The sequence below is a fragment of the Thamnophis elegans genome, chromosome 8 (assembly GCF_009769535.1).
Source record: "Thamnophis elegans isolate rThaEle1 chromosome 8, rThaEle1.pri, whole genome shotgun sequence".
Lineage (NCBI taxonomy): Eukaryota > Metazoa > Chordata > Lepidosauria > Squamata > Colubridae > Thamnophis > Thamnophis elegans.
This window is the reverse complement of record NC_045548.1, coordinates 28,798,674-28,825,170: the sequence shown is the minus strand read 5'-3', so window position 1 is coordinate 28,825,170 and position 26,497 is coordinate 28,798,674. Positions and strand designations below refer to the sequence as shown.

The 26,497-nt window shown below is 39.0% G+C and overlaps 1 protein-coding gene across 2 annotated transcripts in view; it reads left to right on the top strand.

Annotated features, from left to right (window-relative positions):
- The window catches only part of ROCK1 (Rho associated coiled-coil containing protein kinase 1), a 109,403-nt gene that overhangs the window by 42,225 nt on the left and 40,681 nt on the right, over positions 1-26,497 (top strand). For both annotated transcript variants that reach the window (XM_032223483.1, XM_032223484.1), the window contains exons 3-14: positions 7,474-7,574; positions 9,988-10,125; positions 11,387-11,562; positions 14,220-14,304; positions 14,496-14,640; positions 15,313-15,451; positions 16,795-16,886; positions 18,206-18,365; positions 21,469-21,535; positions 23,656-23,744; positions 24,175-24,223; positions 25,266-25,401. In XM_032223483.1, coding sequence (XP_032079374.1) covers positions 7,474-7,574; positions 9,988-10,125; positions 11,387-11,562; positions 14,220-14,304; positions 14,496-14,640; positions 15,313-15,451; positions 16,795-16,886; positions 18,206-18,365; positions 21,469-21,535; positions 23,656-23,744; positions 24,175-24,223; positions 25,266-25,401 — 1,377 coding nt within the window. The remainder of the gene's footprint in view (positions 1-7,473; positions 7,575-9,987; positions 10,126-11,386; positions 11,563-14,219; positions 14,305-14,495; positions 14,641-15,312; positions 15,452-16,794; positions 16,887-18,205; positions 18,366-21,468; positions 21,536-23,655; positions 23,745-24,174; positions 24,224-25,265; positions 25,402-26,497) is intronic.

Here is a 26,497-nt window from a genome sequence, read left to right as displayed (position 1 = left end):
TTGGGTTCCCCCCAAACCCCTCTAGGGCATCTCCCAGGTCTCTAGCCTCATCCCTAGAAGAGGAGTACAGGGATGAAGCTTGTTCCCTGCTGGAGGAGGAGGGAATTCCTACTTCCGGACCAGCCCCTAGAGCATCGCCCCAGAATCAGGATCCCACTCCTGAACTGTCCCCAGCAATGAGGAAGATGGTTGCAAAGGCCATATCTCAGGGGATCATAGATGGCATCCAGCAACTGGACCTCAGATTGCCTCTCCTAGGCCATGCCAGAGCCAAGGCGTAGGTCCCTGACTCTCAGGCACAATCGGACAGGGTCTTTCTGCCTGCCTCCTCGGCTGTCAGCAAAGCGTCTGACACTGAGGAGGGTGTTCAGGATGCACCAGACTTGTCAGATGATGAGAATCCGCCCCCGATGTTCCTGCATTCTCAGGCTTGTTCATGCCCTCTATGTTCCGGGCTATTCTCACCAAGGCTAGGGCCTTATCTATTCAGATGGGATTTCCCACTCAATTAGATAAGACTTCCTCAGACCAGGCCAATAAGACACCTGCCGGATCTCAGGATCCAGGGGTGGGCCTCTTCAAGGAGGCCACTCCTCCCCAAGATCTGGCTAACCCCAGTGGAGTGGATAGAATGCTCTACTCCATGGAGGCTGGAATGGAGGATATTCTGAAGCTCTCCCAGGTGAATGATCCCATAGTAGCCCTGACCTAGAAGTCAGTTCTCCCAGCAGATCTGGAAGGACTCAAGGCTGAGGACAAGAAGGCAGAGAAGGCCTATCATAAGACTCATATGGCCACTGCGTGGGCCAAGGAAGCCTCCTCTTTTTCTTCCTATTTCAGCAGGGCAGCCTTGTTTTGGCTTCGTAAGTTATTAGATAATCTCCCAGCTAGTGACACTAGATCTCGCCAGGATGTAAACAAAATAAACGCAGCGGTAGAGTATTCAGCCGACGCCTCTCTTAACGCCACCAAATTCTCATCTAGGGCTCTTGCCTCCAATGTCACCTCACATTGCCTGCTATGGCTCCGTCAGTGGCAGGCGGACATGAAGGCAAAATGGAAGCTAGCTTCGGCCCCCTTCAAGGGCGGCAAGCTGTTCGGGGAGGCCTTGGACTCAGTACTAATTGAGTTCAAGGTCAAATGCAAGGTCCTTCCGGCTGTCACCAAGAAGCCAGACCGTAAGGGTCAATTCTTTTTTAGCAAACAGTACTTTCGTAATACAGACGCCTCTTCTACCTCTGGGAGATACACCAGGCTTTACAACCAGTCACAGGACCACTCCTATGAGAGGTCCTCATTCAGGGATAAGAATAGATAGCAGGGAAACCGCAGAACGTTCCGAGGGTTTTTTTCAAACCGTTCCTTTTGACGGACAAAGTGACCATCACCAACCCCCTTCCATTGGAGGCAGGCTCTAGCTGCATGCCAACCAATGGGAGGAGACAATGATGGACACTTGGGTTCGGAACATGATTCAGTACGGTCTAACCTTAGAGTTCCTATCGATGCCCCCATGGACATTTGTCCGCTGTCCCCTTCCCAAATTGCAGAGATCAGACATTTACTGGACATAGTAGCCATCGAGCAGGTACCCCCGGGTCAGGATGGCAGGAGATTTTATTTGATCCTTTTCCTCGTTCACAAGGCATCGGGGATGGTGGTGGTGAGAGCAATACTGGACCTGAAGAAACTCAACATCCATCTAGCGTACAAGTGCTTCAAGATGCAATTGCTCCAAACCATATTGAGTTGCATCAGGCAGGACGATCTGATGAAATAGATCGACTTGAAGGAGGCGTACTTGCACATCCCCATTCACCCAGAGCACCACAAGTTCTTGAGGTTCCAGTTTACAGACCACCATTACCAGTACAAGGCCCTTCCCTTGGGCCTCTCGTTGGCTCCAAGAACATTCACAAAACTCATGGCCCCAGTCGCAGCAAATGTCCGATTTCATCCTGTACGGCTCGTCTGCTACCTGGACGACATTCTCCTACAGTTGTCATCCGTCCCACAAGCACATTGGGACCTCAGCCTCACCATTCACACCCTCAAGCAGCATGGCTTCTCTGTCAATCGGGAGAAGAGTCACCTGATTCCAACCTCCAGGATTCAAAATCTGGGCATGGTGATCGACTCCCATTGCTTGCAAGGTTTACCTCACATAACCTCCAGGAGTCATCAGGTCACTCAGGTGGTGGCAGTCACCGGCGCTGAGAAGGGGCTCCCTGTTCAAGGATCCAGAACACCTTGTTATAACGACAGACACCAGCCTATATGGCTGGGGAGCTCATTTTCAGACACGTGACGCTGGACAGGTGGTCGCCAGCAGAGTTCGCCCACAACATAAACTGGCTGGAGCTCAGGGCGGCCAGGCTAGTTCTTCGACATTTCTGCCAGCACATCGAAGGCGCGCATATCTTAATATTGACACACAACATTGCCACCAAGGCGTACATAAACCATCAGGGCAGAACTCGACTGACGGCCCTGATGTTGGAGGCGAGGCACTTGGGCATTAGACTGAACACCACCTCGAGTCGGTGAGGGCGGGTCACACATCTCGGGGAAAGAGAACGTAACCGCAGACTGGTTGAGCAGAACTACAATTAGCAACTCAGAGTGGAGGCTCCATCCGTCTCTCTTTTACCAACTATCCCAGAGATTCGGTCTTCCGATAGTAGACCTATTTTCCACTCCAACAAACACGCATCTCCCCTGGTTCTCGCAGTTCCAGTGCTCTGGAGCGGAAGGGATGGACGCCCTTCGATTACGCCTTCCCGCCTCTCAACCTTATTCCCCAGGTGATCAAGAAGATCCTGTTGGAGGGAACGAAGGTGCTGCTGGTCGCACCACATTGGCCGAGGCAATCCTGGTTTGCCGACCTTGTCGATCTATCAGTGACCAAACACTGACGCATTCCTCAGGAGCAGATCTCCCTCAGCCAGGGGGCCATTCCTCACCCGGATCCTCAGTGGCTCCAGTTGGCTGTCTGGCACTTGAGGGGGACCTCCTGAGGCAAGACAATTTCTTAGACAAGATCATCCACACCATCCAGTCGTCCTTCCACGGTACATATCTATGATGCAATCTGGACAGCTTTCGCATCTTGGTTTCAGTCGCGTCATATCGTCGCCACCGCAGCAACTATCCCACAAGTTTTTGAGTTTCTCCAGGATGGACTGACACGGGTATTGCCCCCAACACACTGCAGAGGCAGACAGTCCCCTTGGCCACCATATTATCCAGAGATGAAACTATACCACTCAGCAGGCATCCCAGGGTCTGCAGCTTCCTGAAATGAATTACCAACCTAATTCCCCTGACGGTCCACCGATACCCGACGTGGGACCTGGCGATCGTTCTGCAGATGTTGACCTTGGCTCTATTTGAGCCTATTTGTTCCATCAACTTGCGACACTTATCATTTAAGACTGCCTTTCTAGTTGCGATCACATGCAGTCCCTCCAGTCCATCTTGGGCTGCATCAGACAAAGGTATCTTCTAATGTCCATAGATCTGAAGGAGGCATACCTGCACGTACCTATCCGTAAGGCCCACCACAGATTTCTGAGGTTCTTTTATGCAATCCAGCATTTCTAGTACAGAGCTCTGCCTTTCGGCCTGTCATCGGCCCCCCAGAACTTTCATAAAGATCAGTAGCAGCCTACCTCAGATCACGTTCAGTGCGACCTAGACGACATTCTCATCCAGTCATCGTCCCACCAGCAAGCAAAGACCTGTAGTACACAATGATAATTCTCCAAGGCCACGGGTTCTCTGTCAACCTAGAAAAAAGCCATCTAGAGCCGACCATCAGATTGCAGCATCTCGGCGCCATCATAGACACTGTAGCATGTCAAATTTCCCTGTCTCCCTACCGAATGACAAGTCTTGGGACCTTTGTGCAACAGGTACACCAGTCGCGGCACGCCCCAATTGTGCAGTTGTCCCAACTCTTGGGCAAGATGATATCCTGTCTGTCCATCGTGCCTTAGGCCAGACTTCACTCTCGTCGACTGCACTGGCATCTTTTACTGTATCAACGGGCCAACCAGAGCAGCTCACCAATGTTGATTCCGGTCCCTCCTCAGGTGCGTTGGTGGTGAATGACTCTTGCTCTGTCAAAGGAACCGGACCGTCTGAGCATTATGACAGATGCCAGCCTTTTCAGCTGGGGGGGGGGGCTCATCTCAACAACCAGATTGCACAAGGCAGGTGATCAGCGACCAAGGTGACACACAGCATTAACTGGCTAGAGTTGAGAGCTGGCCCTTCTTCATTTGCAGAGCAGCATCCAGGGACATCACGTGATGATTCTCACAATGTAGCAGCCAGAGCACACATACACCTCCATGGCGGGGCACCCAGTCCAAGTCCCTGGGAAGGTGGGCAGAAAAACATCTGTGCTCGATTCAAGCAGAGCGCATCTCCGGGGTGAACAACATCCAGGCGGATTGGCTAAGCAAGGCCACTGTCGACCATTTGGAGTGATGCCTGCATCCAGATCTGTTCTGTCAATTGTCACAGAGGTTCGACCAACCGCTAGCGAATCTATTCACCACCCGGAGAACATGCACCTTCCCCAGTTCTTTACAAGATTTCACACACCACAGGCCGCCGGAACTTCTATGTGCCCTCCCTCCGCTGCCCCCTCCTCAGGGTGATTCAGAAGATCCTGACTTATGGCACAGAAGTTCTGCTCGTGGCTCCTTCTAGCCGAGGAGGACTTGTTTTATGGGCCTGGTGAGTCTGTCTGTCAATCCAGCATGGCGGATTCCACCACAAGAGTTCTCTCTCAGCCAGGAGGCTCTTCTACACCTGGATTCCCAGTGGCTACAACTATCCATCTGGCACTTGAGAGGGACCTCCTGAGTAAGGGCAGGCTGTCCACCAAGGTCATCCTGGCATCCAGACGACCATCCACGACCTGGAAGTCTTTCGAAAAATGGTGTTCATCACACAGGGTGACAGCGACTGTGGCTACTATTCCACAGATCCGGAATTATTTACAAGATGGCTTGGACCAGGGCCTGGTGCCTCTCCAGCGTCAGGTGACTGCCTTGTCCACGATCCGCGCACCTGACAGTCACTCATTCCTTAGTCGTGACCCAACCATCTGTAGTTTCCTGCGGGGCGCCACCAACCTGACGCCCCCGCTTGTCCATAGATATCCATCATGGGAACTTGAGGTTGTGTTACAGGCTCTGATAGGCCCGCCATTTGAGCCACTATGATCCGCCAGTCTGAAACATCTGACATTTAAGACCATCTTCTTAATTGCCATCACTTCCGCACACAGCCCTGTCAGTTCGGGAGGACTTGTGTCTGATACACCCCAACAGGGTGGTCCTCCGACTGGACCCGGCATTTATTCCCAAGAACAACTCCTAGTTTCACCGGTCATCCTCCTGGATTTTTGTCTGCACCCCAAACATCCAAGAGAAAAGAGATGGCACATGCTCGATGTGTGTAGGAAACTATGAAAATACATCAAGCGCACGGCAGTGTTTAGGCGATCCAAATCACTCTTCGTATTATTTCAACCATCATCACAGGGCTGCAAAATCTCCTCATCTACTATCAGAGGTTGGCTGCGCGCATGCATTGCTTTTGCTCATGTCCTGCAATCCAGACCGGTGCCACGCCACATTACTGAACAATTATTACCTCTACAAGGAGCTCTGCCACCACTGTGGCCTGGCTGTCCCAGGCACTGTTAGAGGAGATTTGCAGGGCAGCAACTTGGACTTCCTTATCTTCGTTTGTTTGGAACTATAAATTGGACAAATTCACTTTTGCGGAGAGGGCATTTGGGAGGCGAATCCTACAGGGCATTCATACCAGCAGAGAGACCCTGGACTCAACAGCTTCCTGCCCTAGTGACATTTAGTTTGGGTATGTCCCATGCTTGGACTCTCCAAGCAGCACACAGGAAAATTACCATTGGCTTACCTGAAGGGTCATTTTCTGTGTGCTGCGAGGAGAGTCCCACCCTGAGGTCCATCTCCGCTGTTCGTTATGTATTTTTGAACATTTATATGGACTTATTTAGACTATTCTTCAACACGTACAGATCCACACCTTCATTGAAAAATTGCCAGTCAAGGCAACACCAGAGGCGTGGCTAAAGTTTCAATTCAGTCCTGGGCAGATTGGCTGAGTTTAACCCATGCTTTGGACTCTCCTTGCAGTGCACAGAAAACGACCCTTCAGTTAAGCCAATGGTCATTTTCTGACTTCCGGTGGGCCCACTAGGTCCGTTTTTTGCCTTCTTTAGGCTCCAGAGGCTTTTTATGAGCCTGGGGAGGGTGAAATCACTCAACGCGCAAATCAGAAGTTTGGGAATGGACTTCTGGTTTGTGCGTTGGGCTGTTTTTTGCCCTCTGGAGACTTCAAGAGGCTTCCCCTAAGCCTCCGGAGGCGAAAAACAGTCCAATGCGCAAACCAGAAGTCCATTCCCAAACTTCCGGTTTGCGCGTTGGGCGCTTCAAGAAAACCTCCGGAGGGCAAAAAACGGCCAAAAATCAGGGCTGAAAATCAGATGGCGCTGGAACTGACAGGGCAACGCCTTGCGTGCCCTCAAAAATGGCTTTGTGTGCCACCCGTGGCACGCCTGCCATAGGTTCCCCATCACGGCTATAGGCCACCCAACCAAACAGGAAATAGATGAAATTTTTGCTAATCAGTTAACTAAGGTAGGTAGAATCACAATAGTAATGGGGCACTTTAACTATCCTGGCATCAACTGGGAGACAAACTGCACCAAGTGAAAGATCAAATAGGTTACTGACAAACTTAGCAGACAACTTTTTTCCCCAAAAAGTAAAGAAGGGAACTAGGGAATCAGCCATATGTGACTTAATTCTCACTAACAGAGATGTAATGATAGAAGGTGTTGAAGCTACAGGAACCTTGGGGTGGGTGAGTGATCGTGCAATTTTAGAATTCAGCATTATGCAAGCACAAGCAATAGAACAAAGTCAAACTAGAGTCTTGAACTTTAAGAGAGCTAATTTCAATAAACTTAGAGATTGGGAAGGATTCCATGGATGAGAATTCTCAAGGGGAAAACAACTCAAGAAGCTTGGGAAATTTTGAAAAGTGAAATGATAAAAGCCCAGTCTGAAGAAGAAAAAATACAATTCTCAAAAGAAACCAGCATGGCTGCATAAAGAATTCTCTGATAAATTGAAAGACAAAAAGGATAAGTATAAAAGTTGGAATGAGTTCTCCATGGATGAGAACTCCAAGGTCTCTTCCAACTCTTCTATTCTATTCTATTCTATTCTATTCTATTCTACTCCACTCCACTCCACTCTACTCTACTCTACTCTACTCTATTCTCTATGTTTTATTTGAATATAATTTAAATCATAATTATATTTTTTTATGTAAATTTATTTCAGAGACCGTGAGCATTCTTTTTAGAATGAGACTATTATTACAGTATTTTTTATATTTTCTTCACAGACAAAGACACAATAAATAAAGTAAGAGATCTCCGTATGAAAGCTGAAGATTATGAAGTAGTAAAAGTGATTGGTAGAGGAGCATTTGGAGAAGTTCAGTTGGTAGGTTATTCTATGTATGGAGATTTTACAACTAAGACTTTTATCTTAGTTTTATTTTAAAATAGACATTTCCAATGAACAGACTATTCTTATATGTGATAGATGTTTGTGTCAGTTTCTCTGCTGCCAAAAATCTGGGAACTTGAAAATAAATATTTACTTCGTATGGTTGGATCTTGCTGCTGTCTTATTAATACTTTCTTAAGTGCATATTTTTCTGAGTGAGTGTTGAAAAAAATGTGGTTTCTTCTAAGAGCAACCGGAAATGCAACAATTCTACCACTAGTTTTCAGTAAAAAATTGTCATTGAATAAACCATGATTAGTTTTATGGAAGTAAATAATAGTCTAAACTGACATTTTCTTACCAATTAGTTATTGCAAGGCGACATGATTTGTGCATGGAAATATAATTTGATTATTGGCGTATTCTTGCCTAATGTTTGTGCCCTGTGTAAACTTTTAAGCAAGCAAAATATACATTAGTTCAACTGAAAAAAGAGCAACAAAATTACCAAATAAACCACAACTACTTTGTCTGCAAAATAATATCTGTCTCCTCTTTAACTATAAATCAACCAAATTATAGTTAAAGTAGACTCTTGTTTATCATGCTCTGTGAATTATATATAACAAGAAAGATTTATTCCATCTTTAAATATATACTGTGGAAGAATAATTTTGGTTATTATGTTTGTTTCCATCCTATTTTAATTAAGCTATTGTTACAGTATAATTTACAGAACCAACTACTATGTTCTAATGTTGCTAGTTGTAGAGATACATTTTAGCAAGTCATATTGTAATTTTTAATATAAATATGTGAAGTGCTTATCTGAGGTGAGAGATTACATTTCCAGTCTGCACGGCAAGAAGAAATTCATTGTTTTCAGTGGTTTTATTTTAAAACCTTAATTGCTGTGAGAGGTACATTTTCCTGGAGGAAAGTTTTCCACTTGGAGAGAGGTTATGTCTTTTTCTCCTTAATGTATAATCTACATAAATAATGGCTTCATGCTCTTCCATCAGTGTTTCAAAATCACTGACGTTAGCAACTATTTTAAAATCTAATTATAGTGTTGGGAAACAAGGCATTTTGTGAATAGACAATGTATATAAATAGTACACATACCTTTAGTGAAAAAAAAAACACTTGAAAGTTGCGTACCCATAATTGGTTGCCCTGCCTACTTTTAGTGTTCATGCCCTCTGCATTACTTACTACCATTGGATTGAAATAGGTTATTCTATTTCTTTTACCTTAATAGGTCTTTAATATATGCAGTAATAAGCAATATATCAAATTAAATTTGAAAGTACCGTATTTTTGAAGCATAAGACGCACCCGAGCATAAGACGCACAAAGATTTTGAAGAGGCAAATTAAGAAAAAAGCTTTTGCACTCTGCAGACCTCCCAAAAATGGCCCGTTTTTTGTGAAAATTGGCCCATTTTTTTTTCAAAAAAGCGGGCATAAATAGCCTTTAGGAGGCTTGTAGAGTGCTCCTGGAGGCTGGGGGGGGGGGGGGCAAAATTGAGCAAAAAACAGAACGGTTTTTGCTCATTTCTGCCCTCCCCAGCCCCCAGGAAGCCTCCTAAAGGCTATGCACAGCCATTTTGGTGAAGGGGGCAGGGTTTCTGGAGGCAAAAAATGCTGAATTCAGTGTATAAGGCACCAAGATTTTCACCCTCTTTTTTGAGGGAAAAAGGTGCGTCTTATACTCTGAAAAATACAGTACTTATTTTGCATGATATGTATCATTTTATAATTTGTGTTTTATGGTTGCTATAAACAAAACTGACAATTACAAATATTATTGAATTAAGGATTTGAATTTTGTTGCAGAACTGCTAGAAGAATGCAACATAGTTAATTCTCCAATATATTTATTAATACAACTTATCTCATTTATTCACTCTAGACATTTGTGATATTTCAGATGTAATAAATAGAGAGAAAACTACACATTATTTCTATAGATAGGGACAGTAAAATAATTCAATTATGAATGGATTTAAACATAAAATACTAAATTTATAAAATTAATACCAAACTCATATGTGGGAAATGTTATACTGGTCAGTTATAAAAATTTTACAGGTAGAAATAATTTTGGCCAACAACATTTCAAAGTATTTAGTTGTAGAATATCTATCCTTGATATGACAACATTCAATAGCATTGATCTTTTCTAGACCTGTGGAGTGTGGGACAGTGTCGCAGAAATAAGTAAATCAATAATGCTAGAGAAGAAGAGCTAGAAAACAACAGTGATCCATGAAATGTGAAAGAGCTTTCCTTTTAAGATGATGACTAGGTATAAAACCCTAACCTTTCAACATAGTTAATGGAAATAGAATGTACTCATGCTGTTTCATACGTATATTGTTTTTTTCATATTATTTGTTTTAAAGGTAAGACACAAGGCATCAAGAAAGGTCTATGCCATGAAACTTCTCAGCAAATTTGAGATGATAAAAAGATCAGATTCTGCATTCTTTTGGGAAGAAAGAGATATAATGGCATTTGCAAATAGGCCTTGGGTTGTTCAGGTGATTTTTATTTGAATTCATATTGGCCAAGAGTTATAACATTTGTCTTGAATAAACATTTTGTATAGAGTATATATAATTTAAAGCCATGCTAATTTACTGACCTACAATTTTAAAATTCTCCTTAAATATATTTGTATTTGAATAATAATTCATTCTAATAATTAAGATAACTTCAGTGCAAATATTTTGCTGTTGTAGTTTAAAAACAAAAAAATAATTATGCATAATGCTAATTGATAAGTAATTATAAAAATAGTCTGTTTAGTGTGTTCATATGAGTCATTCCTCTTATGCTTCTGCTGAATTATGTAGCAGTAGGTGCAGTATTTGGCCTGGTTTAAAGTGATATCTCAATTTGTTCAAACAAAATACACATGAACATGCAGCCCTTTTCATCTCTGCAGTTAAAATTTTTATAAACAATAGGTTTTTTTATTCAAGCAAGAAAGTTAGGTTAATCAAGTCTGGATCCAGAAAGTATTTTAATTTAGGTTAGATATTAATATTTTGATGTATTAAATTAGTATCTATGATTTTCATTGCTGTGGTTAATTATGGACTTTCCTGGTTAAAATTGCAATCTGTGTAAAGGAAAGAGTTAATAAGTTGCATGTGAGTGATACAATTACCTGAATGTAGACTGTAGTGGAGTATCTCTACTTCCCTATAGCAAGCTTATTATGTGATAGCGAAATCCAGTTCTTGCCTACATGTGCACACACACACACAAACACACATAGTTCTTGACTTATAACCATTTGTTTAATAGCCATTTGAAGTTACAACGGCACTGAAAAAAGAAACATTACAGTTTTTCACACTTTAATTATTGCAGTATGCCCATGATCATGTGACCATAATTCGGACCCTTGCCAACTGGCATGCCTTTATGATTATTGCAGTGTCCCAGTGTTATGTGATCATACTGTTCAACTTTCTTACAAGTCAAGTCAATGGTGAAACTAGAGTCACTTCACAACGATATTACTAACTTCACAACTGCAGTGATTTACTTAACTGTGGCAAGAAATGTTGTAAAATGGGGGAAAATTCACTTAACAAATATCTTGCTTAGCAATGGAAATTTTGGGATCAATTGTGGTTCTAAGTCGAGGACTATATATCTATATTAGTTTTTTATCAGTTGATATATTATAAATATAAACTCAACATTTACCTGTAACTTCATTTTTCAAAAAGAAAATAGCAGTTGATAGGAATGCAGCACGCAGTGATTCTAGTCTATTATCTTTCATAGTTGTTTTATGCATTCCAAGATGATCGTTACCTTTATATGGTGATGGAATATATGCCTGGTGGGGATCTGGTAAATTTAATGAGCAACTACGATGTCCCTGAAAAATGGGCAAGATTTTATACAGCAGAAGTTGTTCTTGCATTAGATGCTATTCACTCCATGGGTTTTATTCACAGGTAAGTATCTTTTATATAGCGCATATTCTCAACATTTAAATTGTATTAAACATAATATTTTGAAATTTTAATTTATAATACTACTGTACGATTTACAATGTCAACCTTGAGCAGATTTGAGGCAATCAGCACATAATTAAATTGTTTCATCCTTTCTGCAATACATTTGAAAAAAGAACGAGACTTACTGTATGTAATTTATAAACTTTATTTTGAGGTTTATGATGAAATAGTTGTCTGATTAACTTCATATCATCCCACACTGGGTTTGAAATTTGAACCTAGTTGCATGAAGAGAAGGCAAGTACATGTAAAGGATTTTTTCTGTTTCATATTCAGTCCTCTGTTTCTCTCATGGACAAGGATAAATTGCAAAATCGTTCTTTTGGAATTAGGGCAAAAGATTTTTGTGTCCCATTACATTCTTGTCCCATGTGACAATAGGAATTTGCAGTTGGGATACCCCTTTCCAATAGCTTCAGCTTATAAAAATGCATCAAATCCAAACCATTATTGATTAGGTATAACTTTGTTACACTTGCTTGCATAAGCATTGTATAAATGTGTTCTTGGGGCAAATCATTTAAATGACATTAACCAATAATTTATTGAATGTCAAAAGCATTATGTCAAAATCATGACTTTGTATCTCCATTTATTGTAATTACAATTACTTTATTATAGTCAGTGAGTAGTGAAATGACACCGTTACGAATAAAAGTTAATAGTATATGCATAATGTTCAACTTTTAATAGATTGCTATTTCTCATATACTGGTTAACTATTATAAAATTAAGTAAATTATATTCCACAAAACATGAAGACAGTATGTCTAGAAAAAGACAAAATAAGATTATTTTAGCATTATAGAGAGTACAGATAAACAGATTGTCTTTATTTAATTTATACTTTTAATCTGCCTAATAACTATATTCATACTGATGGGTTACAAATTTGCTTAGGCAAACAAAATAAATCAAATACTTTAATAATTCAAAAAACAATGGTGAAAAAATGAATAGAAGTTATTATCTTAATATAACATACACATCTAAAATAAACCAACTATAAATATGCTTAATAAAATAATTAGTCACTTGTTAAAAACCTATTAATATAGTTTCCAGATTGTTCCCTGAGGACGGGTTTCCACAGCTGATGGCCTGCAACTGAGAAGCCGTTTTCCATTCTAATGGTATAGATGAGGACTTGGTGCATGGTTACTGTCATCTGGGCACATATATTAGAAAGGAGATTTCCTTTCAGAGCAGTGATTCCCAACCTTGACAATTTTCAGATATAGAAATTTCAGCTCAAAATTCTCAGTCAGGGCTATGGTGACTTGGGAATTACTCATATTTCATACATCTGAAAGTAGTGTTTTAGAGCAGTGGTCCCCAACCCCCGGTCCGCGGACCGGTGCCGGGCCGTGGAGTACCTGGCACCGGGCCGCGCAGCGGCCGGGGGCCATGATCGCTGCAGCGGCCAGGGGCCATGATCGCTGCAGCGGCCGGGGGACATGATCGCTGCAGCGCAAAGGCTCCTGGGCCGTGCGCAAAAGCTCCTGGGCCGTGCGCAAAGGCTCCAGGGAAGAGAGCCCCGCGCAGGTACGCAATCAATGTGTCGTCGCGAACAACGCCCCCCCACCCCTGCGCGCGCTCAGCGGGCCACGGTAAAATTATCAAAGGCTGACTGGTCCGCGGCGATAAAAAGGTTGGGGACCACTGTTTTAGAGGAACAGAGCTTTATATTTCAACATGAAGACTGAACTGGGATTGAAATAGATGGCAAACAATACAATTACAAAATACTAATGTATAAATGAATCAGCCAGGAAACAGGGTCCAATTATGGGCACACACAAATCACCCAAAATAATGAAAACATGCACAGGTTGTTCTCAACTTACAGCAATGAGGTGTTTAGTGATTGTTAGAGCTACAATTGACCCCAAATGTGTGATTTATGACCCGGTTTTGAGATTCTCTCATATCCAGTTCTCTGCTCCTCATGGTCACATGACCATTTTTGACAATAGGCAATCATCCTACATTTACAGACATTTGCAGTGCCATCTGTTGCATGATTTGGGTTAGCTGAAAAGGTAGTGTAAAGTTGCATATTTAACCAATTGAATTCATATCCACTGTGTTCCCTTTCAAAATCAAAATCTTAGTGCCTTACTATGGAACAGTTTTCATTTATGTACACAAAGCAATTACGTGTTCAACAATTACAAAAAGGGAAATGTACTCTGGGAATCTATTCTAATACATGCCAGCTCTTTCCCCCCCTTTAATTGTACTGCTGTTTTTGTACTTTACTATACTGTGCACACATTACTGGTCAGTTATTATGGCAGTGAACTTTTAAAAGGATCAATAAATAGATGGTGTGAAAGATTTTTTTATTAACCTTGTGGAATTTCTGGCATAATACTGTACAAAATGGAAAAATAAACTGAATTGATGTAAGTATAAAATGTACATCACAATTGAAGGAGAATTTGTTTCAGAAAGGAAAAGAAATGTAATTCAGTATTCACTCATTTTCCTAGCCATTGTTTATTTGTGTTGTTCATTTGTGATGAGGCTCAGTGATGTTTTTGTTTAATAAATAAAAGTTGGTCTGATAATATTTCTTTTACTGTTTTCAGAGATGTAAAGCCTGATAATATGCTGCTGGACAAATCTGGTCATTTAAAACTAGCAGATTTTGGTACCTGTATGAAAATGAATAAGGTTAGTAGATAAAAACTACTAAATAGCTTTTAGCGTGAAGAAAAATGGTACTCTGAAAAACAGATATCAATGTTCATTTAAATTAAGAATTTTAACTGGAGTTCATACTTAATTTTAAATTTTATTTTCCAAACAGATCTAAGAAATCAACTTGCTTCATATACTTTAAAACAATCTTTGCTTTTTTATAGGAAGGTATGGTACGATGCGATACAGCTGTTGGAACTCCAGATTATATATCCCCAGAAGTTTTAAAATCACAGGGTGGTGATGGTTATTATGGACGAGAATGTGACTGGTGGTCAGTTGGTGTTTTTTTGTATGAAATGCTTGTGGGTGAGTATCAGAAAAATATTGTGTAAATCAATTACATTACAAAATAAACTATCTTGTTTTTATTGTCATTAATAATAATTTTAAATTCTGTGTATGACAATAGAGACCAGTCCTAATAAGATTATTTTAATCAAATCTCATTGAGTTCTGTGATGCTATTGTCTCTTTTTCCCCAAAATTCTGTGACTGTTGAATTTCATTTGCTGTTTATTCATCTGTAATTGTTGAAATTATACCATCTGCAGTCCCTTATGAGCAGCTAAAAGATGCTTCTATTAGAAGAGATTTCAAAGCCAATTTTTTAAATATTACCTATCTACCTTTAAAGAAAAACTTAGTATTTGAATCATCTATTTTATCTGTGTGTCATCCTTATCTTCCTCATTTTTTCCCACTACATCTGTTACCCCAGTTTCTTAGAATGATAATACTTAAATGATTTCTAGAGAAGTGGTCATGAGGTAATCTTGGGAAATACACAATTGCAGAATATCTTTTCTTTTTGTCATTTTGATATGACAATGCTATTATGAGCTCTTAAAATAAGCATTAAAAATGACTTTTTCTGGCTGAATAATACTGAAATGTTGCCAAGTTGTGCAATGTAGGTATCTTATTTTATTATTTTAACAATCAGTTGTGTGATTTACATTTTTTTCTTTCTTGTTTTAGGGGATACACCTTTTTATGCAGATTCTTTGGTTGGAACATATAGTAAAATTATGAACCATAAGAATTCTCTTAGTTTCCCTGATGATAATGATATTTCTAAAGATGCAAAAAATCTTATTTGTGGCTTTCTAACAGACAGGTAATATATTTAGAATTATATTGTGAGAAAAGTATTTCTAAATACTTGTAATTATTTTTTAAAGAAACTTAAAAATTAAATGATTAAATGGATTCTTTTAATGAGAATTATTCATCATCTTATAAAATATAGGCTATGCTCCTGTAATATATCAAAAATTGTTTTGACCACAAGTTTTGAAGACATTGAAGTCAATGCTATTTCTTATTTTGTTTCTTATTTTGTAACTTGTTTGTTATTTCTGTGGATTGGATAAAGTTTTGAGTATAATAAAATAGTTTAATAACAAACTATGAATTGTTCTTCATGTATTAACTAAATCATAATCACATCATATTAGCAACAAATGAACTTCAAACCGGGTGTATTGTTTTAAAACAAATCATAATTACCATATTTTTTGGAGTATAAGATGCACCTTCCCCCCCAAAGAGCATGGAAATGTTGGTGCATCTTATACACCGAAAACAGCCATTTTTGGCTTCCTGAAGCCCCGCCCCTGCATCCAATTTTTGTGAAAAACGGGCCATTTTTTGCAAAGGTTAAGGCATTTCTGCCTTCCCCCATCCCCCAGTAGCACTCTGCAGGCTTCAGCAGGGCTGGGGAAGGCAAAAATGCCCGTTTCCCCAGCCCTGCTAAAACCTACAGAGTGCTCCTGGGTGCTAGGGAGGACAAAAACTTTTTTTTCTTTCTTACCTCTTCGAAATCTTGGTATGTCTTATACACCGGTGCGTCGTATAGTCCAAAATATATGGTAAATTACTACAGTTACTTTATTATTGTTATTCTACAGGTTGTTCAGCTTTCTGTGCAAGATCTTAAATGATTTTTCCTCTGGAATTCTTGTCTTGAGCATTTGTACTTTAGACCTGGAGCATTGTTACTTATTTTTCTGCCCTCCCCAAACTTTAACCCCTGCCCTGATTCTTAAAATACAGCAAAATGTTTCTAATAATTTGAAAGATTTGGAAAAAATGTTTTATAGCTATGACATGTTCAGCCAAATGCAGATACAAGTAATGATGTAATGATTACTCATTACTTGGAAAAATTGTTTTGACTAAAGTCAGATAAAAAGTTTGTGGAGGATTTGTATAATTCTATATAAGCATTTGCAATTCCTGTAGTATCAAATAAATGTTTCAGACAGCAAACATGCTTTTTACTACTGAGAATGGGGGAAGCGTTTCCATTCCATATTTACAGCAAAGAAACTGCTAATGTTGAAATAAATTATCTCTTTGCTTTAAAATGGGCTTTGAGTTAACATTTCATTTGTTTACAAATTATTTTCACTTGTATGCAGCATGTGCAGTATAATTTTAAAATTATTTCACATACAGGGAGGTTAGATTAGGAAGAAATGGTGTGGAAGAAATCAAGCGACATCCATTTTTCAAAAATGATCAGTGGTCTTGGGAAAACCTTAGAGACAGTAAGTAATTTATTGTATAAAATCTTCTTTTATTGTAATATAATTTTCATGTGTTATATTTTCTTTCTAAATGTTGAAGGACTATAATGTTCTACATTACAAACAATTGCTGACTTGCTTATTCAAAAGGCCATGGTTCACACAACATTCACAAGGTTCACACTGTTTCATTCTAGAAAGTTTATGTACATCCAATGAGATCTTACATACCTTTTGTTTTCCTCCCCCTTCAATTTCTAAATATGGTTTCCAAATATTTGTTTGTTTGTCTGTTTATCATATTTCTGAACCTCCATCTCCATCTCAAAGAGAGACTTATGGGGTAAAGTGATATGGGGTATTGTGGACTGCTATTGAGGAATCATAACCTTAGCTGAGCTGGCCATCTAAAATTTGTTGTGCAGTTCTTTAAACAGTGGCCCCAAACATTTTGGGCACCAGGGACCGGTTCTGTGGAGAAAGGTATTTCCCCAGACCAGAGGGGCGTGGTTTTGCATGCTGCCTGCATCCGGCAGATGGGGTTTCACTTATTTGCGTGGCTCGGTTACTCGCATGCCACAGACCGGTGCCCATCCAAGGCTTGGAGGTTGGGGGCCCCTTGCTTTAAAATATACAAAAAATATAAATATCTTTTATTTATTAAACATAGAATACATCTGAAACACTTGATTCAGGATAAATATTTCTAACCTAGTGGTTAATATTAAATCAACTTATCAAGTTCATAACTGATTTGATTTTTAATTAACAATAATTACTAAACAATTTGAACCATTCTGAGTTTTTCCTTTGATTTTCTATTATCCCAAAGATTATGTGGTACATTGCAGTATTATAATTATAGTGGAAACTTTTAGTATTTTGAGATAATGGGACAAAATGAGTACTTGCGACTATTTTATATATGACATCTATAATTTACTTTTGCTCTTTAATTAATAAAACAGTAGTAAAATCTTCTGTTTTATAGAAAATACCACTATTATATATGGAAACAACTGCTTTGATAAATCAGTTTATAATAGTTCTCCTGTCCCAGCTAATATCTAAAATATTAAAAATATTTGGCAGAATTGAAACACTCAGACCAGCAGTTTGTGGAACAGTTTGTGCCTTTTAATGTTACATAATTTTTGAAAGTTTTTAAGTTTCTGGGGGATTTATGCACATGCTGCTCAAAATATAATAAAGATTTCAGAATTGTATGATCTTGTAAAACAAGTTCACTTTTTCATATCATCTTCATTCCATTTATACATGTTCATATACACATTTTTATACAGTTATTAATCTTTGCTCTTTTGGGGGGGGTGGGGTAGCTGTAGCACCTGTTGTGCCTGATTTAAGTAGTGATATTGACACTAGTAACTTTGATGATCTGGAGGAAGACAAAGGTGAAGAAGAAACATTTCCTATACCAAAAGCTTTCGTTGGCAACCAGCTACCTTTTGTAGGATTTACATATTATAGTAATCATCAGTAAGTATATGTAGATTTCATATATTGGCTTGTCAGTAAAAGTCATGAGTATATTTATAACAGGAATATAGCAAATATAACTTAATTATTATTGCAGTCATTAAAAATTGCCTTGTGTAAGCATATTGTTACTGGAAATATTATTAACCATATTGCAGCTGTCTTTAATTTAGAGGGTTATTATCAATTCCTTAGAGATTATTTTCACTTCTGGTAACTTGACTGCATTTTGCTTTATGTGTATTTTCAATTAAATAAGCGAGAATATTCAGGTAATAGTTGCTCTTATATTGCAGTCTAAAAAACACCTACAGGGATTAAATTTATGTTTGGTAAATGCAACAAAATCTAATAAGGGAAGAAAAAAATGAAAGAAGGTATCTGCTTATTTGGTAAATCAAGTTGCATGTGTTTAGTAATGCTGGAATGATCTCTTGATTCACTTCAGAAGAATACTTTGGGACACATATGTAGCACTGTCTGTACTCTAAAGCACCTGTATTTTTTCCTGAAATTATGCAACAATATAGAGTTTTATATGTTTTAAGAAACATGAGGACAACACATTTCCCAGGTTCACAAATAAGTATATAAAAACATGAATATATTACTATAAAATCAATAGTATGATTTTTAGAAACAGCTCAATCATACGTTATCTGTAATAGTGGTTCCACCACAAATCCGCGGTAGACTAAAGCGCTCTCGCCGAAAGCCCGTACATGATGTCATCACAGCGCGACGAAAACGGCACGCTGTGAGCGGTAAATTTAAAATTAACGCGAAAACCTTACCCTACCCCCCCAAACCTAACCCTAAACCTAACCCTAAGCCTAACCCTTAACCTAACCCTTAACCTAACCCTTAACCTAACGCTAAACCTAACGCTAACCCTTAACCTAACCCTAAACCTAACCCTAACGCTTAACGTAACCCTAAACCTAACCCTAACCCTTAACCTAAACCTAAACCCAACCCTTACCTTTATGTGAATCGGCTTGCTTTAATTTTATTTTAATTTTAATTTAATTTATTTTTAATTTTATTTGTCGCGCTGCTGATGACGTCACGTACGCGCTTTGATCGGGCGTGCTTTAGTGGACCGCAGTTTTGATGGGTCACGGTAATAGTAACCTCTTCAATATATTACTTTAAACCAGGATATTGTGACTGATATAAAATGTTTCAGTTCCCTGCACAGTACAGGGAAATTATAAATAAATAAATTGAAAAACAACAATGGAAGTGAGCTTTTGTCTTTTGAATGTTACATGGTGAATGTAGTATAGTTCTAATCTAAATAATGGCAGAGAAACAACACACATACATAAAGTGACCAGATTTTAAAATTGGGGGAGCAGGCCTTTTTCCATTTCAAGGCGCTGCAGCTTCTTCCACGGCCTCCTTCTCCCTCCTTATCCCCCCCCTCCACCTTGGAAGGCTTCGGGCGGCTCCTGGGCGGTGGGCGTCCAGGCGGGAAGAGCCGGAGCGATCGGGTTGATCGGGATTTTTTAAAAAAACAAAAAACGCCGGATTCCTTGAAGGGAGGCCTTTTTCCATTTCAAGGCGCTGCCACTTTTTCCACGGCCTCCTTCTCCCACCACCTCTTGTAAGTCCAGCCAGCTGCCCACCAAGCTCTCCGCGGAGACTCACCCAGAGTTTTCACCGCGATCTGCCTGGTGAGGGGAGGCGGCAGGTTGATGCAGACCAAATCCACATCCTCGTCTATCGCCTATCCGGCTGGTGTAGAAGGGGACGCTCATCTCCTTGGCCAGTTCTTCTGCCTCTTCCTGAGTGCGGCCCCACAGCGCCTTGACCATGAAGCCCTCATCCTTTAGAAGTGGGATGATGACCCAGGCGGTCAGGCTGGTGCCGAACACGCCCACCCCGGGCAGCATGGTTGTTGCTGCTGCGGCTGTGGCTGCTTCTGCCTGCTTCCCTCCACCCTCACCTTTTTCCTCCCCTTCCTCCTCCTTCTCCTCGCTGTGATCTGGATGCCCGACGCGCCTTCCTTTCCTCCGCGTTCGGCCCTTTCACGCGGAGCCTCAAGATTACGATAAGGTGGCCAGATTTTAACACGGGGGAACTGATGATAGTTTGAGCGGGCGCGGCCGGCGCAAACTACCGTCAGTCGCCTGCGCTCATCAAAATAAGTCCAGGGAGAGTAGGTGTTGGGCAGGAAGGCTTCTGGCGGCTCCCGGGCAGCGATGCCAACCCCATCCGCTCGCCGGCTCTTTCCGTCTGGACGCCTGAAGCCTTCCAGCCCGCCCGGGGCGAGTCGGCCATGGTGCAGCCGGTGGTGGACAGGAGGGCTTCGGGCCACTCCTGGGCTCAGGGTGTCTGGGCAGGAAGAGCCGGCGGGGGTGGTGGTGGCATCTTCACGGTGGAGCAGAGGCACAGCAGCGCCAGCAGCAGGGCAGCCTCCATCGGATGGCGAGGCGAGCTGCGTACGCGAGGCTGCTCAGCCAGCCCGCCCCGCGACTCCTGTTAGTGCTCGGCAGCGTGCTGCCGCCACGCAGCCTCCAGCCCCACAGGCCACCCTCCCGGCGCACAGCCAATATCATCCTGCAATTCCTTGGCAGCGTCGGTGGCAGCGGTGGCCACGAGACCTCCTCAGCCACCGCCATCTTGGCTCCCCCTTCCTCCGAGCCCCCTCCCTCCGGCTTCCCTCAGGCCCCACCTTGCTCTTTCCTCCTAGCTGCACTGCCGATGCCCTTTCATCCACTCACCCATGAAAATCGGGACTTTTTAAAAATGTGGGACGCAGGACAAATTGTGAAAAATCGTGACTGTCCCGTGAGAAGCGGGACGTCTGGTCACCTTACACATACACTCACATACACACAGCTACCAAGAAGACTTTATGATTGGTATAATAATATTATTGGACATAGAGACATTTTTAATTGATTGCTGACAGTCTTTGCATAGTTAATTGTCTAGTATAGAATCTTCTAAGCTTCATAGTATATAGAATTCTATAGTTTTTTTAAGCTTTGGAAAAACAAAGGCAATGTTTTTATTAAGGATGTTCTGTTTTTTGAGAATAAATATTTATATTTCTTTTTGTGTCTTTCTAAAACTTCTAAAATTGTGTTTGTAGGTATTTATCCACCTGCACAGCTAATTCGAATGACAACAGAACAAGCACCAACATAGATAAAAACGTGGTACATTTAATTTTTTTAAAAGAAATATTTTGTCATTGATTAAATGTATTCTACAATTTGTTTATGTTGTGAGAAATGTCCTATTTTAAATTAGATATAATTATATAATAAGACAAACAATAAAAATGAAATTTATTTACATGTTAAATTGGTACTTAAATTGTGTTAAATTTTACTTTTTACATAAATATTATAATTTGGCTAAACTAAAATACATTTCCTTACCATAAATTGAAATATATTGAATAAAGTTTATTACTCTGTTGAATAAAGTAATATTTTCCATATACATATATAAGTAGTTAAGCACAGCATTTAATACCATTTTTGCAGCTCCAAAATATAATTGTATATTTTAAAAATAAGAAAAACACAAACTTTGGGTGTTTTATGTATTTTAAATAAATAATAGGGAAAAAAAATCAAAATTTGATGTTTTGCATCCCTAGCTTCTTTATGCCAGGGCCAAAAGACAATTTTATTTTCAATCTATTTCTTTACATAGTTTAAGATACTAACTTCACAATTCTAATTGTGTTCTAATGTGTTCTCACATGTTCTAACGAAAAGCAGTAAAATGACTTCTTAAAAAATTAAATATAAATATTCATTTTTATAATTCAACCCAAAACATCCAATGGAATTTATACTTCTGTCATCTTCTTAATGAAGAATTATAGAAAATTTCAATTAATGAATTTGTTTTTGATGTTACATTGTTTTCATTTTTGGCATTATCTCTAAATGATTCTTAGTTCACATTTAATTGTGTTAGCTAGAGAAAAATACCCATTTTAGCCTCATGTTAGTCCTATCAGATTGCTGTAGAAATCACTGCTGAAATAAGAGTTTCACTATATTACTTTAGGAATGTACTTAAAATATAAAAAGATTTAAAATGCTAACTTGCTAAATCCTTAAATAAAATTGTTATTTCTACTTTTTCTTGAATTTTGAAAGCATTAATTTTAATTTCTTGGAAATCCAGATTGATTTTATTTAAAAAATCAAATTTGTTTTTATGTAAGCCACTATTGTTAACCATTTATAAAACTAACTAATTTGCTGTTGGTGAATGTTGACTTCACAAATAAAATGTCCAGCTTTCATTTCAAAATACTAGTATTTCCTTTGGCAGCCATCAAATTGATGAGTGTAATAAGAGGTTCTTATGTTCACTATCTGTTTCTTAAACAATAAAAATAATGGAATTTAAAAGACACAAATTTTAAATAATGTATGAAGTTCAAACCAACATATGTAAAGTAAAATTCAAAAATGAAGTTGTTGTTTTTCCAACCATTGTTTCTCTGTGAGTATTAAAATGCAATCGGAGTAGTTTCATGCACTCTTTGGATAGTGCTGGAGTTCACAATAACAACTGATTATCTTTTCCTGCATTGAAGAAACCAAACTTCAAATATTCATTAAAATAACTGCATCCAAGAACTATTTTATTTTCTGCTTCTTATTTGTACTTGACTCTACATCATTTGAACATTTATTATTTTTTCCAGTAATATTTTTCAAATGTCTGTACTCAAAACAGTTGAATGTTTAAGAATAAAATGTTTAAGAATAAAATCTTAAACATACAAATAAAAGTGACCTTCATTATCAGCATTCTTGGATAACCTTGGCTTTAGCTCTTTTAAATATTTTATGGGTGCATAAAATGTTAAGTGGACTTTTTATGTGTTTAAAGGCATTATTAAAGCTGACATTGCTCAGTCACAAGCCCTTTAATCAGAGGCAATGTCTCTGTTCCTTTTTGTGTCCAGTCCCAGTGCTGCTAAGATCATAAATTATCTGGTTGGAGAAGAATGAATGAAACTTCACATTTCTCTTTTCACGTTTTCAAGAGTATTGGTAGAAAAAAATCATTATTTTGACATATTCTAAAGTCAAGGTTTGAAGCCCCCCTCCCCTTCTTTTCATTAGGATCAGTACTAACCTGCACTTTGTGCTTTGGAAAATAAATTAGATCTGTTTGTCCTTTACCAAGACTTTTTAACATACAAGTATCAGAAAACCATTCCAAAAATGTTGTGCATTACATATTTAACTAGTTCTATAAAAAGTATAACATTTATAATTCATTTTGTATTTTGTACTTATAGCTAGAATCTTTACAAAAAAATATTTATCAACTTGAAGAACAGCTACATAATGAAATGCAGCTAAAAGATGAAATGGAACAAAAATTCAGGTAATATATTTTATTTTTTTCAGAATGTCAAAACGTAATTTAATGAAATATCACTTGATGTAATAATAGCATTCAACATGTTCATGTATGTCCGTAAATATACAACAGCTGTGAGGAATTTGCTAAACTACAGATTTTATTTTTGTCATTTCTTGTTCCCAGAGGAATTATTGACTTTAGATCTATTTAAGAGCAATAATTTTGAAAACAATATTATAAAAATTGCTTATAATAGCACAGACACTTACCTACTGATATTAAGAAGGATATTAAAAGGAAGTTTGTGGAATTTTGGTTCCATTAGCATTTTTGATATTCAAATTTTAATGGTTTGATATGTATTTGATGTTTAGGCTATATTGATCAGCCAGATACGAAATATTTTGTTTTAGAGGCAGTAAATAAAATTCAGCTCTCATATTCTTTATAGAACATCAAATATTAAACTAGACAAGATAATGAAGGAACTAGATGAAGAGGTAAGTGTTTGAATTATTAGTTTTACTTATTGATTTTGTTAGAAATTTATGCAATTTTACATTATACTTAGAATAGATGAGAAGAGATTGCCAATACAGTGATCCTCCACTAGTCTGGCACCAGGGACTGGTTTCGGAATAAAAATTGTCTTCCATGGACCGAGCAGGGGTAATGGTTTCGCAAACAACCTAGATCTTATGCGTGGCCAGATAAAGATTCACTTGCTCACCCACCGCTTGTGTAGCCTGGTTCCATGGCTTGGGGGTTGGGGAGCCTTACGCAAAAACATATCAGCCTAAATTATCAAGACACAAATAGGCCTTGATTTTCCTAAGGTTGCATATTCAACTTCCCTCTTATCCTTCATAATCAAATCTAATGCTTCAGTCACAGATTTTCTGCTGTTTAATAAACATGTATGGAAATAGCTAGTTTTAAAAGTTTTGTAAGTGCTGGTTTAAAGATGTTTTATTTTAAACAAAATGTAATTAACAGTAAGTTAGTACTGCGAGGGAAAAGGCTATTTTCAACATGATGGAATATTGGGTATGATTCTCACAGCTCCCAGAATGTGAGAGCCAACATTTCATTTGTGGATTTTAAGGTGCAAATTGGGTACTTTAAGCCTTATTCAGGCTTAACTTGTACTTGTACTTGACGCCTCTTCACCCATCGTGGGTATAGGCGACTTCCATGGAAATTTGACGCCACTGTTACGGCGATCCATGGAAGCTGTTTTGGCTGGATATACCCAAGGGGACGCCAGCTTAGGCTTAAGATACCTATTGTAGCATTTAAATTTCTAATCGCCCTTCAGAACTCTTTTTTGATCCATTTTCAAAGTGTACATAGTTATTATATAAAAACTAACATTCAATTGCTTATATATCAGTTTATTATAATTTAAAGTAGCAAATGTATTTCATTGTATTTTATTTATTGTAAGAATCTTTTGATTAAAATAATTGCAGTTCTATATTGTAAACATGCAGATGAGTGCTTAGCTGTAGAGCTTTATTTCTAAAATATTATAACTTACAGGGAAATCAGAGAAAAAATTTGGAATCAACAGTTACTCAAGTAGAGAAGGAAAAGATGCTCTTGCAACATAGAATTAGTGAATATCAAAGAAAAGCTGAACAGGAGAATGAAAAACGTCGAAATGCAGAAAATGAAGGTAAGCTGTATTTTTATTTTTGTTTATTAGAGTAAGAAAACTTTTCATACTATAACCAAGACTTTGGAGGTATTCTAGTCCAATATCCTGTCCAGGGTAGACTATTTCACTGTCATAAATTTCCATATTATATAGTCATGACTGATATATAATACATCCACATTTCTTTTCTTAGACAAGGACTGGTAGTCCTTGACTTACGACCACAATTGAGCCCAAAATTTCTATTGTTAAGTGCTTGTTTAGTGAGTTTTGCTCCATTTTATGTCCTTGCTACTCTTGTTAATTGGATCACTTCAGTTCTTAAGTTAGTAACACAATTATAAAGTGAATATGGCTTCCCCATTGACTTTGCTTATCAAAAGGTTGCAGAAGGAGATAAATGTGACCTCGAGATACTGTAACCATCATGAATACATACCAGTTGTTGCCAAGCATCCAAATTTTGATCATGTGACCATTAAGATGCTGATGTGGTTCTAAGTGTGAAAAATGGTCATGTCACTTTTTCAGTGCTGTTATAACTTCAAACAGTCATCAAATGAATTGCTGTAAGTCAAGGGATACATGTACATACCCCAATCTTGGATTCCCTCCCACCAAATTTCAGCAGTATCAATGATGTCATACCCTCCCATTTCTACCCTGTACTGAGATTTCATGTTCTCTATTTTCTTCCCCATTCTCTAAGCGTTGTGTTCTGACCTAGGCTTCCTGATACAATAAAAAGCACATGATTAGGGCCAAAAACCTTATTTTTATTTCAAAGGCTGTGAATTATATTCATTCGCAGCCAGTAATGAGTCCCAAATAGTTGGAAAGAGTTCTATAGGAGGCTGCCAAAGTTCTTCAGAATAAGGCTGATAAGCACCCACCTTTATCTTCTTTGAAAACACTGCCAAGGCCACACAGAGCAAAGAGTCCAAATGGAATTTTAGAAGGTAAACTGACCAGCATGAACCAAGTTGCTTCCTGCAAAGGCTCATGGGCCTTTGCTCCTCCTTTATGTCCTATGGGAGAGAACAATCACTCCCAAACCTTACTCCCGAGTCGTCCCTTCTATTTTAACTGTTCTTGCCTTCTGGCAGCTCTGCAC